The sequence below is a fragment of the Bactrocera neohumeralis genome, chromosome 3, assembly GCF_024586455.1.
Source record: "Bactrocera neohumeralis isolate Rockhampton chromosome 3, APGP_CSIRO_Bneo_wtdbg2-racon-allhic-juicebox.fasta_v2, whole genome shotgun sequence".
NCBI classification, from domain to species: domain Eukaryota; kingdom Metazoa; phylum Arthropoda; class Insecta; order Diptera; family Tephritidae; genus Bactrocera; species Bactrocera neohumeralis.
Window position 1 is genome coordinate 29,290,225 of NC_065920.1, and position 14,989 is coordinate 29,305,213.

The 14,989-nt window shown below is 39.0% G+C and overlaps 2 protein-coding genes across 2 annotated transcripts in view; one reads left to right on the forward strand and one right to left on the reverse strand.

Moving 5' to 3' along the window:
• LOC126752899 (dynein axonemal heavy chain 7) overlaps nucleotides 1-14,188 on the forward strand; it is a 51,631-nt gene extending 37,443 nt beyond the window's left edge. The window contains exons 29-35 of the mRNA XM_050463924.1: nucleotides 2,716-3,094; nucleotides 4,680-5,677; nucleotides 5,811-5,819; nucleotides 5,885-5,902; nucleotides 5,975-6,344; nucleotides 11,162-11,313; nucleotides 13,516-14,188. Coding sequence (XP_050319881.1) covers nucleotides 2,716-3,094; nucleotides 4,680-5,677; nucleotides 5,811-5,819; nucleotides 5,885-5,902; nucleotides 5,975-6,344; nucleotides 11,162-11,313; nucleotides 13,516-14,022 — 2,433 coding nt within the window. The 3' untranslated portion in view covers nucleotides 14,023-14,188. The remainder of the gene's footprint in view (nucleotides 1-2,715; nucleotides 3,095-4,679; nucleotides 5,678-5,810; nucleotides 5,820-5,884; nucleotides 5,903-5,974; nucleotides 6,345-11,161; nucleotides 11,314-13,515) is intronic.
• On the reverse strand, nucleotides 7,034-11,192 carry LOC126752902 (uncharacterized). Its single transcript, XM_050463937.1, has 5 exons — nucleotides 10,545-11,192; nucleotides 10,247-10,487; nucleotides 9,394-10,180; nucleotides 8,013-9,329; nucleotides 7,034-7,939 (listed from the first exon to the last, which is right to left on the reverse strand). The coding sequence occupies exons 1-5, from the start codon at nucleotides 10,843-10,845 to the stop codon at nucleotides 7,136-7,138; spliced, it is 3,450 nt and encodes a 1,149-aa protein (XP_050319894.1). The 5' UTR covers nucleotides 10,846-11,192; the 3' UTR covers nucleotides 7,034-7,135.
• Nucleotides 14,189-14,989: the final 801 nt, after the last annotated feature.

Sequence of the window (14,989 nt, forward strand, 5' to 3'; positions counted from 1 at the left end):
CCGCAGGAAATGTCTAGAGCAAGGGTCATCTCTTGTGCACTTGTACCACATTGGCAAGTCTGCGCTGTAAGAATCTGGGATCCCCCACGTTATGATACACTGGAGGAGGTATCGATCGTGAGCCCACAGAGTCTGTTAAAATATGTGTCAAACGCAAGCATCCAAAAGATGACTACGTCTCATGAACCTAGTAACTGATATGCGTGGCTTATTGACCTACCAGATTAACCTAACCTAATCTAACAATACTTGATTTTGTTGAGCATCAACTTTTTTGCGAAACGAGTATTTTTGTGCGGACACGAGAACACCTCTATCGACGAGAGCCATGTCCAAAAAATCAAAAATTTGATGCCTGAAATTCTTCAGTTGATAATAAGAGACCTCGAAGATCGAGTTGAAATATGATTTATAGGGTTTATAGGGTTAATATTCTCCGCCACTTAGTCGTCCCTTTTTTGTAACGATCATTACTAGTTTGGCATTATTAAACATTGGTTCGAAAATATCTTATATTTGTATTCATATATGTATACACTTGAATATTATAGATACATACATATGTATATGTACATACATAAAATATGTATATGTAAATTGTATATAATTAAATGAATACATAATCCTATTAACTTAATCCCATACTAAAATAATATACACTAAATACTACATATTCTTCAAGATTTGTTTCATTACAACAAGCCTATCAGCGAATCGCTCTATAAATCTTCTTTTACTTCCATATTGCCAAGGCGAACCAACAGAAACGCATGTGTGCAATTGCTCATAAATTACCCTGCAGAGAAATGCATTAGCTCTTAACTGTTTTCAAATTAATTCGTACTGATTCGATAAGCAATTATGGTATTGTGTTAGCCCTTGCAACTCATATATAGAAAAGATTGACCGTTTTGACTGACGTGAGCTAATTGTGTTGTTTACAGTAACTTAAAATATTCATCTCGGCCAAAAAAATCGACTTTCGACGTGGATTAACTAAGCAACAGTGCATTGATGAACTTAATCTAATTTTACGTTGAAGTTTCATCAAAGAATTCAATTGAGACCGCGGATTACACCAAGAGGGATGTCGTGAAGGTCGTAACTGTGCGCAAACTAATATTGCCAGATCGTCATGTGACCTATAGTGTGATTGGTGAGACCAGCCTGCTTTCAGTATTGTTGAATATTTGACTCTGAAAATATTTGTTCACGTTGGATCCCACATAATTTGCTAAAAAATTACTTGTGTCGATATGTTGAGAGAAATGTTAAAAAATAGCATATCGGTAATACGTCTCTGACATCGACACAGATGATGAATCTTGGATTTATGCGTATAAGACCGAAAGTAAACAGCAAACGACTGTATGGGTGTTTCTAGATGAGCAGAATTCAACAAAAGTTGTTCGCGCACGAAGCATTGGACATGTTCCAAGCGTATCACTAGAACAACTCTTGTAAAGTCCTGACTTGGCACAGAATGACTTCTATTTATTCCCGTGCGTTAAGAACAAACTAAGAGGTTAACATTTTTGGTCACTGTAGAAGTGCATGCACAAGTCTATAGATCTTAAAGTAGAATATTCTGAATAAAAATAATCTCCTGAGTGGTTGGTGTGGTGAATTGAAGTATGACAGTGTTGTGACTTTGTGTAGAGCTGTGTTGATGTGGCGGCTCTAGGGGAAGGCTCTTCTCATTTAGCCAATAATTAATATTTGTTTATGTTCTCTAATCTCAAAATATAAAAGACAACCCTCATATTTCATGATCGTTTTCATATTGTTTTCCATAAGCTAATATTACACACCCCCAAATTGTACACATTTTTAATAAAAACCACATTTGTTTTCTTTTCATACTGTTGCTTTGAGAGATAAGTTGACGTTTCCCAAGTCCGTTTGTTTAATTCTTCAAATCTTCTATAAAATAAATCTTTTGGTTACATAATTTATAAATTACTGCGGCTTCTATGGTACATGGCTCGATCTGTGTTTGGACTAACTCCATATTTTTTAATATACATGTCTCTTCGGTAGACAATTGCCAAATTCAGAGAAAGCGTTCATCGCACACGCGAAGAAATGTTAAATTTTCTGGACAGATATTCCCTATAGGGTACATTATCTTACTTATTCACTCCGTGGTTGGTAGTTTTCCTTATTTATTTATATTTTCTTGGTGAAATGTATCTCATTAATTTTCTGCTCTTTATCGACTCGTGCTACATCGGTCTTTGCTGTGCCATTACAATCCATTATCTCGGCCAATGGCGGGGGATATGTTTGGAGGCCTTTGAACTGTTTGTTACTTGATATCATTAGTGTCAGATTGTGCGTAAACAGCAGCCGACAGCATAAGGTGGTGAATGTGTATGTATGGAGACAAATATATATACATCCAAGTATTTATATACATAAATATGTGTCTTTATGGTGCAATTTGACAATTGACTTAACTCTAAGCTTATATGCGTGTACGTACATACATACATACATATGTATACATACGTATTCAGCTCGGTATTTTCTTCTGTATTGTGTTATCTCATATGTACATCTTGTGAACTTAATCAATATTTAATATCCTAAGTACTTCCATATATTTTAAACGAGGCATGTACGCTTATTACTTTGAAAAACTTCCGTTGTATGTACCATACACTCTTCACTCTTTTTATCGCTCTCCGTCTCTTTCGTTTCAATTTATTTCAGGATAAGCTGCTGTTTTCATTGATTTTGAACATAAACCTTATGAAAGCTGAAAACTTGATTGACAATGCGGAATGGATGTTCCTGCTAACTGGTGGAATTGGCTTGGATAATCCCCATGCAAACCCCGCACGCTGGTTAGGCGTTAATAGTTGGAATGAAATTTGCCGCCTCTCGGAATTACCCAATTTCAAGGGATTACGTGAACATGTCACTAGCAATTTAAGTGATTGGAAACTATTCTTTGACTCGAAAACGCCACAAGACAATGCCGCGATACCACAGCCATGGACGGCTAAATTGACTTTGTTCCAGAAGTTACTGTTATTACGCGTCTTCCGCTCGGATAAATTGGTTCCAGCAGTAATGAAATTTGTTGGTGGTAAGTGTTGAGAATATAAAATACAACTGTTTATTGAATATATGTAGTATATGTATAGGTAAATAAGTTTGAAACTTACTAATATTAACATATTTATAAGCTTAATTTGTTGTCCGTAAAGTCCACAATTGACTATAAATATGGACAGATCTTCTTCTTATTTATTGGCGTAAAGACCGCTTTCCCGGTTGTAGCCGAGTTTACAACAGCACCCGGCTTGGCGCCAACTGCAGGTTCCAAATGTAGCCAGGTCCTTCTCCACCTGATCTCTCCAACGGAGTGGAGGTCTTTCTCTTACTCTGCTTCCCGAGGGTACTGCATCGAATACTTTCAGAGCTGGAGTGTTTTCGTTCATTCGGACGACATGACGTAGCCAGCGTAGCGCTGTCTTTTAATTCGCTGAACTATATCAATATCAATACCTCATACAGTTCAGATATTTTGCCTTGCCTTCGTTCACTACCAGACCTATTTGCTTCGCTTCCTTATCCAATCTGGATAAACCAATGGCGTGGTTGTTGAGGCCAATGATATCAATATCATCGGCGTACGCCAGCAGCTGTATACTCTTATAGAAGATGGAGAAGGTACGAGTTCTCTATTTAGTTCGGCAGCTCGAATTAATATTTGTTTTTAAGAGTAAATTAAAGAAGTCGCCGTAAGGGCGACGTCTCAAATCTCGTTTGGTATCGAACAGCAGGAGAGGTCTTTCCCGATCTTAACGCAGCTTTTGGTATTGCTCAACGTCAGTTTACAGAGATTAGTTTTGCGGGGATACCAAGTTCAGATATAGTGGCCATAAAGCCACTTCCTATTCGTGCTGTCAAAAGCAGCTTTGAAATCGACGAATAAATGATGCGTGTCGATTCTCTTTTCACGGCTCTGTTCCAAAATTTGGTGCATAGCTAATATATAGTCAGTTGTTGATTTTCCTGGCCTAAAGCCACACTAATAAGATCCAATCAGTTTGTTGACGGTGGGCTGTAATCTTTCACACAATACGCTCGATAGTTGAGGAGACTTATCCCACGGTAGTTTGCGCAGATTGTGGGGTCCCCGTGTTTGTGGATTGGGCAGAGCACACTTAAATTCCAATTGTCGGACATGCTTTCGTTCGACCATATTCTATAAAGAAGCTGATGCATGCTCCTTATCTTTCTTCGCCGCCGTATTTGAATAGCTGGACCGGCAATTCATCGACCGCCGTCGCTTTGTTGTTCTTCAGACGGGTAATTGTTATTCGAAGTTAATCACGGTCGGGCAATGGAAGTCTGCTCCATCGTCATCGATCTTCTTCACCATCTCCTGGTGTTATGCTTTCAGCAGGCTGGAGAAGTGTTCCCTCCATAATTTTAGTATGCTCTGGATATCAGTCACTAGATCAACTCTGGGGCTTCTACAATTGTATGCTTGAAAATAAAGCTCATGTCTCTGTCAGTTCTACAATTTCAACTTGGTAAAAAGTGTTAAAATTGATTATTTTTAGATATTTATATGAACGCAAACACCTGAATTTAGTTTATGCAACCAAAAAAAGAAAACAACTAAAAAATTTATTTATGTGATATCTCTCTGTTTATTTCAGAACAATTGGGCCTTGAATTCGTCGATCCACCGCAATTTGACCTGATGGCCTCTTTTTCGGATTCTCATTGTTGCATACCACTTATTTTCATCTTAACTCCTGGCTCGGACCCCACAGCGACACTTTTAAAGTTCGCTGACGAACAAGGATTTGGTACAAATCGCTTGTTTTCGCTCTCCCTTGGACAGGGACAGGGGCCTATTGCGACAAAAATGATAGACGACGGAATTAAACTCGGCAATTGGGTAGTGCTACAGAATTGTCATTTGGCCAAGAGTTTTATGCCAACACTGGAAAAAGTGTGCGAAAATTTGGTGCCCGATGCTACACATCCCGACTTTCGTCTCTGGCTCACCTCATACCCAGCCGATCATTTCCCAGTTGTTGTGCTGCAAAACGGCATTAAAATGACCAATGAGCCGCCAAAAGGTTTACGTTCGAATATAACGCGTTCGCTCTTAAGCGATCCCATTAGTGATCCAGAGTGGTTCGAGTCATGTAAACAGACACAGACCTTCAAACAATTGATATATTCGTTGTGCTTCTTCCACGCTGTCATACAAGAGCGACGCTACTTTGGTCCTATCGGCTGGAATATTCCTTATGAATTCAACGAGACCGATTTGCGTATAAGCTTAATGCAGTTGAAAATGTTTCTGGATCAATATGAGGGTGTGAATTATGACGCTTTGCGTTATTTGACCGGCGAATGTAACTACGGTGGACGTGTCACCGATGATTGGGACAGAAGAACCTTGAAAACCATATTGAATATCTATTATAGTCCTATAGTATTGGACTTAGAAAATCGTCATTATTTTGACGATGAAAAAATATACTGTATACCAGTTTTTAAGGAGTTAGAATTGTATTTGAATTATACGCGCGAGTTACCTATACAAACCGCACCGGGTATATTCGGTTTCCATGCAAATGCCGACATAATGAAGGACCAACATGAGACGGATATGCTGCTGAGTCATACGCTGCTGACCCAGGTGAGTCTATAAGAGATTAGATCAGTGAATATCCTATAAGTTATTTGTTTGGTATATTAGTAAGTTTAAGTATTTTTTGTTGTTTCGAAATTTTCAAAAACTTCATTTTTATTGAAACTAAATGCCTTCCCAGGATCGTTTGGTAAGTACATTAATTTCTATTTACTATATTTTCATGAGTTTACACTAAGCTTATAACTGTAACAGGATTTCTATCAGCGTCGTGTAAGTATACTATTTCGGCTGTTATCTTAGTTTTGAAATTCAAAATTAAAATTGTTGCTCTCTTTAATATAGATTTTAGAAAAGTCGCATAGTTTCTTTGTTGAAACCTTATCCAAACGTTACCCTGAGAACCTTTTCCTACCCACTGTCCCAACCGATCCTTATATCCCCCCTTTTTTTATTAAGGACACAAGCGCCTCGTCAACTGGCGATGAAGGTGAAGGCAAGAAAGCTTTAACGCCAGAAGAAGTGGTAACGAACGTTGCCACCGACATTCTCAATAAATTACCGAAAGACTTTGATCGCGACGCAGCCATATCCCGCTATCCGACAAGCTATCATCAGAGTATGAATACGGTGCTTGTGCAGGAGATGACACGTTTCAATGTCTTACTCGGCACCATTCGAACTAGTTTGATAACACTGCGAAAAGGAATAAAGGGTAAGTAAGGAGGAAATACCTTCCAAAACTTTATATTAAATATGAAACAAGTAAGGAAGAACCAAGTTGGGATGCAGCCCAACTTTTTATCTCGCAATTTGATAAGATCTAATCTCGCAAAATGATAAGAGTCGAGGAAATACTTTCAGGACTCAGGCACCGAAGCTAGACTATTTTAAATAACTGACATATTGATTGATCTGTTGTAAATTCAACCCGAATTCCAATCTTTTCGGAATGTTGGGGATTGGGGAAGTATTGGCCCAATCTTACCACATTTTTGATACAAGTCTCACATTGTTTTCAGAAAAATATTCTCTCTGAATGTCAATAACATTACTCACAGATTGGCGGATATTTTCGAGAAAAGTCAACCGTAGGAATCGATTTTTTCGGTGTCTGGGAGTTTGAGAAGTTAACTGCAAAGTTTCATCCCGACATTTTCATTGGTGCTTGATTTGTACTGTGAAGTGAATTTATGGAATTGAAACTTGTGTAATGTGGGAGGAAGACGTAGTTGTGGTCCGATATCTTAATTGCTGCTGGATTTACAAATGGTAATGTGAAAGAATCAGATTAATGATGGTGCAGCACCCATTCTGTACTTTTAATACCGATGCGAGGGTACAAAAAGTATCTTACGGTATCACTGAATGACAGTCACTTTATCTAAGAGAAACAAGTAGGTGTTAAGGAAATAATTGAAAATATATTTTTATTTGTAGAGAATATTCATAAAAATCGTGCTATATCTGTAAAAAATATATAACAAATATGAATGTAATAATTGATTAACTGCGCTGTTCGTCAGCCTCTGGCTTGTCTTCGGCTTGAAAGATTTCCTGACTGATACGAACATGAGCAGACTCACGCGTTCCTGCCGGTTTTTCAACACTTATCTGCGAGGGTGATTTTTTAAACTCAGCTATTTCCGACTTCTCACTGATCCGTACGCGTGACGGGACATTAGCATTTTCACGTTGACTACGTAGAGAGGATTTCTTGCTTATATCACTGCTTCGCCATGAATGCTTTTCTGAGTGCGCTTCTTCTTCTAATTTCATTGCTTCCTCTGGTTGTGCTAATAATTCCGACAACTCTTCTATTGATGGTGTTTTAGAAGCGTCTTCTATGACTTTACTCAAGGGGAACTCGAGCTCATGCATTGACGGTTCTTCAGTACTCTCCCCAGCTGATTGGAAGGAAAATCGTTCACTTGATTGGTCAGTGATTAGCTCAAGTGGTAGTGATTTTTGATAGATATCAGCGATTTCATCCTCCTCTGTTTTAATTGGTGCACGCATGGATACTTCTGAAGATATGGAACGTTCTACAGTCTCAATAGCTTCACTTTCGTTTTCAAGTATTGATATTTTTCTAAACACTTCATCCATTATACTTCGCAAGCCACCAGCACTGCTTTTACGACTTTGACTGCTTCTGCTGGTACTCTGCCTATCTTCAGCTTGCTCCATATCATCGCTTTCATCCTCAGGTCCAATGAAATGTAAAAGTTCTTTGTAGATTTCAGTTAAGAATTTTGCTGGTAATTTATCTGGTTCAGAGTCGGCAGTCTCGGATGGATCATAGTAAAACTAGAAAGGTATGTGTAAATAAGTATCAGAGCTAATATCAATAATGTACGAATCCTATATTCAAGCTACTTACGGCTTCCGGCATATATTGAAAGACAGTTGATATGTCCTCCTTATTTTTAGCAATAGATGAAAATTCACTTTCCGACCAAAATCGTTCATGTTCTGCATGTACATGCACACCAGTTAAAAAGTTAATAGAAGTTGACGAAGAAGTCGTGGATGAAGGAGCTTTTAGGCCGTTGGTGGAGGGATGACGCAAATCCATATGTGAAGGAGATAACTGTAATTTACAAAACCGAGTCAAGCTATCACTTTCGAATATTGATCCTCTGGTATTGGTGACTGCAACCACATCTTTGATCAAATCAACTAGCAATTCTTTGACTGTGCGTTCGAGTGGTGTTTTCCACCGTCGACCAGGCACAGCGCGTCGTATCAATTTTCGTAACAGAGCTCTTATTTCACGTTCATTCTCTCCACATTCGCAAGCGAGACAGGAACAATTTGAAGTTTCTTCTGAACTAAAGTAGTACAAATCGAGATCGATGAGACGATCGACCAGTTCTCTCACCAAGAATGTACATATATCGTAAGGTTCCAAAGCTGTGAAAACTTTATCGAAGAGCACTTCTTCAATAATATCATGTAACATCTGTTTAATCTCTATTTGCTTCAAGATTTCATTCAGATCAGGAAACATTATCTTCTTGAGTTTATAGCGTAGGGAATTATAATTTAGTGGATTTTGTATGTCGTGCAGTGAATCTAACCAGCGTTGTATGTCTATGTCGATGATTCGTGCCATATCTAAGACTTCATCTTCTGCCTTATGATGGGCAATATTCGGTATGTCTGTATCTAAAATCGTATTCAGATATTTGCGGCCAATAAGACAAACATCCATGGTTTCCTTGTAAACTTCTTCGTATATTTTACGCATATTATTTTCTTTCTGTCGCAGCCCAGCTTCGGCCGCTTCACGCCGCCAACGCTCCTTTTGTGCTAACATTGTGATGAAATGCAGTAGGCGTTGCTCTTGCAAGCGACCCATTTCTTCTGACAAGAAACGCATAATCCACCCTATTGTACAACCTTCATACTCTTGAACCATGCCTTCGACTTCCTCATTATAAAGTTCCTGCAAAAGATATTGTGCTCGTTGCTTTTTATCTTCTACAGATTGTCGGAATTTCCGGTCTTCTATGCGTTTAAGCTCACCTTCGCTGGCTTTCTTTTCTGCGGTCTCGTGAACTTCAACGTTTTCTTCGACTTTGGTTTCCATACTGTACTCTGATCTGGATATAACTTTATTTATTAAAACTGGCTTGGTCTTCTGGATGAGACATTTTGGTATGATCTTTTGCTTTACAGCTTTTTTACGTAAACTCTAAAAATAAAGAGCATAAATTTCAAAAAAACATTACTCCTTAAATAAAAATACTTTTACTTACCGTTAGGGTTTCATACATTTTCTGGAGATTCTCATCCGAGCAGAAATTCTGTTCGATTTCCAAAAGACGTTGCTTGGGCTTAGCCCATTCTTTAAGTTTTGCAAACGGACATACCAGCTTTGTAAATTTAACTGCACGCTTTTCTAAATCATCCATACGCGCTTCGAATTCTTTACGACCACCAACAAAGTGTCTGCGTGCCGGATTAACACCGTAGCGCAATTGTGGGCCATAAAACTCCGAGCTCGGACTACCGAGCTGGCTGACAATATTCTCTTTACGCCAACACTTTGGCACACGGCGTCGTTTGATCTCCAGTTGGCGAATCCCTCTTTCATACTCCACCTGATTCTTGTGCAACGAAGCATCACGGCGTGCGAGTATTTCTTCGTAGCTGCGCTCAATGCGTACTTTTGAGGTGGCATGCATTTTCTCTTCCCGTTTATTGAACATGCCAATGAGTATTTCGAGTCGTAACATCTGGCATTCTTGTATATACTCTTCGCGCTCTATCCAATGTTCCCATTCGAAAGCTTGTAATACAACACTATCGCCCGACAGTTTGGCTTGTTGCTTCACTTCTTCGATTTGACGTCTCAGATTTTCTTTCAGTGCTCGAGCGAAAGCCCAACGCTTACGCGCTCGTTCAAGTACTTCGACTTGATATAAACCGGGTGGACCATCACCAGGCAAAATGGTGGGTAATTTGAAAAGCTCTATTTGCTCTAAATCACGCTCGTTATTCGAAACTTCAGGGAGGTAAGGCAAAGTTTGAGCGGACGATTCACTGGAGAGAAAGTGAGACAAATACTCTTTATAATGGAAATTTACGAACTCAAATACATGTGCTTACCGATATAATGATTGCGTTCCTCGAGTTTTGACCTTTCTCTCCTTAATCTCTTCAAAATATTTACAATAAGCATACTTTTGTGCAGGACTATTCTCTGCTTCGGCAGAAAGATTCAACTTCATTTCGAGAACATTGACTTTCGTGTCTGGTGTAAAGTGATCTAAGCCCAGTGCTTTGGATTTACATTCGCTGGGTGCAGTAACAATATTCATCACACGCCGTTCGGCCGGGTTGTTGACGCCTAAGGAAAACAGTTTAACAAAAATATTTTCTAAGCAAAATGATAACAACAAAATACCTCCTCGCAAGCGCGTTGAAATCCGATTGTAGGAATGACTTATTGAATCGGTTGAACCAGATGTTAGCGAGTTACGGTCGTGGTCGCTCGGTGTAACTGTTAACTCCTTACGGTATGCGTAGTTCTCCAGACCAGGTTCGTTCGAGAACTCGTGTCTTGCATACATTTTAGCGGTTGTAGCCTTATTCCGCGCGTTCTTAAACGTCTTCAGATCGCTTTTTTCATCAGCTGTCGCGCATTCCGCGTTGTAAACGCTTTTAAACACGCGTTTCGCAAGCTTTTGATGGCTGGGTTGCGCCATAGTTTGGCTGATTTTATTTGTAGTTTTATTTTTGATTGCTTAAAAATTTTTAAAAATATTTTTTATGTCAAATTAGAAGTTCGAAAATTAGTGAACTTCATGTACAAAAATCGATAATTTGTATCTCACTCGCATTCGTGCGATAACCGATTTTTATTTATTTACTTAAGTCGCCGCTTTTGCGTCCAAAGTACCTACAAAATTCGCACACTTATTTGCTATCACAAATATACGCCAAATTGTTTATTATTTGCTTGAACCTTCTTTATTTCTTTCGTTTTATAAAGTATTTTTTATAATTTTTATTTTGTCACAGGTCTCGTTGTGATGTCTGCTGCCATGGAGGCTGTTTACCGTAGCGTACTGATAAGCAAAATACCAGCGATGTGGGCTGGCAAGTCGTATCCAAGCTTAAAACCACTAGGAAGCTACATCAATGATTTTCTGCAACGTTTGAGCTTTTTGCAGGTAAGAATTCCTGGGCTAACACAGCTAACTAGTTTGCGTTGCCAAGCAATGTCATTGTAAACGTTTGATGTGAATTCATACAAAATACAGTATTTCCCGTTTAAAAGCACTAAGCTGCTTTTCTTAACTTAAGTAGGTCAAATTCCGTATTGCCTATTTAAAACCTACTTTAATTATCCGGTTTAGTTGATGTTGCGAAGATTAAGTAGTCGATTAGGTATCGCGCGGACAGAAGGTTAACATTTTTCTGAAGAGACCAAAAGAATCGACCTTGACTGTAGTAGCATGGACTTAGGTTGAGGCCTTGTGAATTTGCTCTAAAAATTTTCTTCTACCCACCTCTTCCCTCCTAATAATCATCTAGTATAGGATCATCTTCAGTGTTAGTCAATTGAGCGAGATTAATTGACACACTAAGTCAATTAAACGTAGTATTCGTTAATTCATATTTGGGAGTGGAGTTAGGCGTGGAGTACTGTATATATGTATGTGTATTTAGGGGTTTAGTAAAATAGGTCATTGATTAAATATTTTCCTACTCTGTTTCTTAAAAAGATTAAAATAAGTTAACCATTTAGCTCGCCAGTGATATTCCTAGGATAGTTCGCAGAAAACAAAAGCTTTCATTCAAGAAATTATTTTTTAACCCTTCAGTGGTCCCCTAAAAATTGTGGTACTGCAGATTCTGTTCGTTGTATGCCTTTCCATTTTGAACATACCTTTAGTACCATTTTAAACATAGTGACCGGAAGGTGTATGGCTGCGGAAGTGGCTATAGGAGTCAAAAAATCTGGATTCTTAAAAGAATACATATCTGAACACTTGGACATCTTCACACACTTCGACTTCATACTGGATCACTTAAATCATGGAGTCGCTGAACCGAACTCTGGCGGCTTCTTCTCTGCCCATATACCGATGAGGGAGCTATGGTGGGAAGAAGCCGTTGGAGGAGAGGGGCAGTGAGCTTCCTTACGGAGGGATCAAGGCTTTGGGGGAAGGTTGATGGAGAGATTTACTGTCAGGAGCTCTATATATCAACTACAGCTTCAGACTTCCTGACTATTGCAGTGTCTTCCAACCCGAGGTTGCAGCCATTAAGGTAGCAGTAGATTTGCTGCTCCGGACTGCAGCCTCCTTTAGAGAAGTGACCATTTACTCAGATAGCAGAGCGGCGATACTAGCCGTTAACTCATTTACAGTGCATTCAGGAGTGGTCAGTGAGTGCTTAACCTCGCTATCAATAGCATCCAGTGAATTTGTGATAAGACTGGTATGGGTGGCGGGCCAATGTGGGATCGCAGGATTATAAAGTTGATGAGCCATCATGAAAAGGCACCCTAGAATTGCTATCGGTAGAATGAGAGCGGGTCGGTGCTCCCCCATCCTCTTGTGTTCTACTACTAGATAGTTGGGCTTCGCTGAAGCTTGATTAGCGCTGGACCACCATTGGTACATGCGCTGTCGCAAAAGCCTTTTGGCCCAAGATTGATCTCAGAAGATCCAGTGATCTCTTTGCCTTAGTAAGGCTAGCCTCTCCTTAGTTGTAGGGCTTTTAACAGCCCATTGCCCTAAGGGCGTCCATGCTGTAAGGTTGGAAATCAGAAATTGTAAGGAAGAAGATGTGGGGCAACAACTCAACACTTCCTTCTTGACAGTCCCACGTTTGAGAGGTCAAAACTTAAACACTTTAATTTATAAGTTCGAACACAGGAGTTCTTCTTTTCTTTGACCACTGGACTGGACTGGACGATCCCTTCTACTTGTGCTAATTTTGGAGATAATTTTTCTTATTAAAAAAAAACAGAAAAATTTAAAAAAAACATCGGGAGACGCAGTACAAATAAAAGGGGTCTTCTTTTCATTACAAATGAACCAGGTTTTCCCCGAGAATATGACAGTTGCTTTTTGGAGTTTTCGCTGGTAGTTCCAGACCGTTTGCGATCAGATCTCCGTTGTACATTAAACATGTTTGAAGGATTGGAGTTATCTGGGCATTTGGATGAAATATACTACAAGGCCTAAGATCATTGAAGTTGGAATAAAGAAACGCTAAACACCAATTCTGGTTTTTAGTAGGAGTACCAACTGTATTTAATGCTTAAAAACTATATTTCAAAATTAGAAAACTAAAACTTCTATATTATGCATTACAGTTATTATACAACACAGCAAAAGTTACAAAATTATTTCACTTTTTAGAAATGGTTCGATGATGGTCCACCGTCAACATTTTGGCTCTCTGGCTTCTTCTTCACCCAGGCTTTTCTCACCGGTGCTCAGCAGAATTTCGCTCGTAAGTATATTATACCAATCGATTTGTTGGTATTCGACTATGAGGTGCTGCGCTTGGAGGAAGATGAAACAAAAGGCATAACACCGCCGGCCGATGGTGTGTTTGTATACGGTGTCTTCCTAGAAGGTGCTTGCTGGGATCGTAGCGGTAATTGGCTAGCAGAATCACGGCCACGCGAATTATTCGACCGCATGCCATTGATTTGGATGAAACCAGTTAAGCGTAGCGATCTCAAAGAGCGTCACGTCTACCTTTGCCCGCTGTATAAAACTGCTGAACGTCGCGGTGTACTCTCTACCACTGGGCACAGTACTAATTTTGTCGTGGCCATGCTGCTGGAGTGCAATCCCAACACCAATCCATCACATTGGATCGAGCGAGGCACGGCGCTACTCTGTCAGTTGAGCTTCTGATTCAAGCGCTCCATTTTCTATATCTACGCAGTTTATATTATAATATTCTCTTATACATACTTATTTGTATATAATTTTACATAACCTCACAACTATGTACTCTTATACACACCTATTAAGATTGCGTTCAGTCGCATGAACTTTATTTGGAATGATTATTTTTACAAAATAAATACAGCACGTTAATATTTACTGCAATGTGCGTAGGAGCATTTTATCACCCGGGAGTACTAAGCAAGACATTTTAAGAAACTGCAAAAGTCATCAATTTCAATTTATTAAATATGGGTTTCAAGTCGTGCCAACCAAACTCCACAAAAGGGTTATGGGGAGAGTTAAATGTAACTGTAAGAGATAAACTGTGTCAGATAAATGATGCATTACGGCAACGCGAATGTGAAGGGTAAAAGGATAATAAATTTAATAAAAATGGATTTGAACGTGCGTGAAAACGAGCGAAATTCTTAAGTGAATTTATATCCGCTTAGGTACAGATGGTCAATCGATAGTACATCGAACTAAAGCTGCTTCCAAATTATATATATAAATTTAGTTATTGTGTTTATAGCAGATATATTATTGTTTTTTCCAAAAGAGTACATTTCGGACTAAACGACAAGCCCGAAACTGTGGGCAAAAAATAGTAAGATTTTTTGAATTGAATTCGTCCAGATGATGAAAGTTTATTAACATCACAACAATCATTAGTATTTAGTAGGGCTTGTCTTTGTGAAGGACATAAAGTGTATTCGGCGATTTTTACGATAAGTGAAGTTATTAAGAAGTTCCATCAACTTTTGTGTGCAAACTCAAATTTCTAGTGCCCAAGTGTTCAAAATGTTGAAAAAGACATTCGGTGATAATTGTTTGTCGCGAGCAAGCGCTATTGATTGGAAGAAATAATTCAAAGAGGATCAAGAACGTGTTGACGACGAACCACTTCCAGGATGGCAACATCAACTTATTA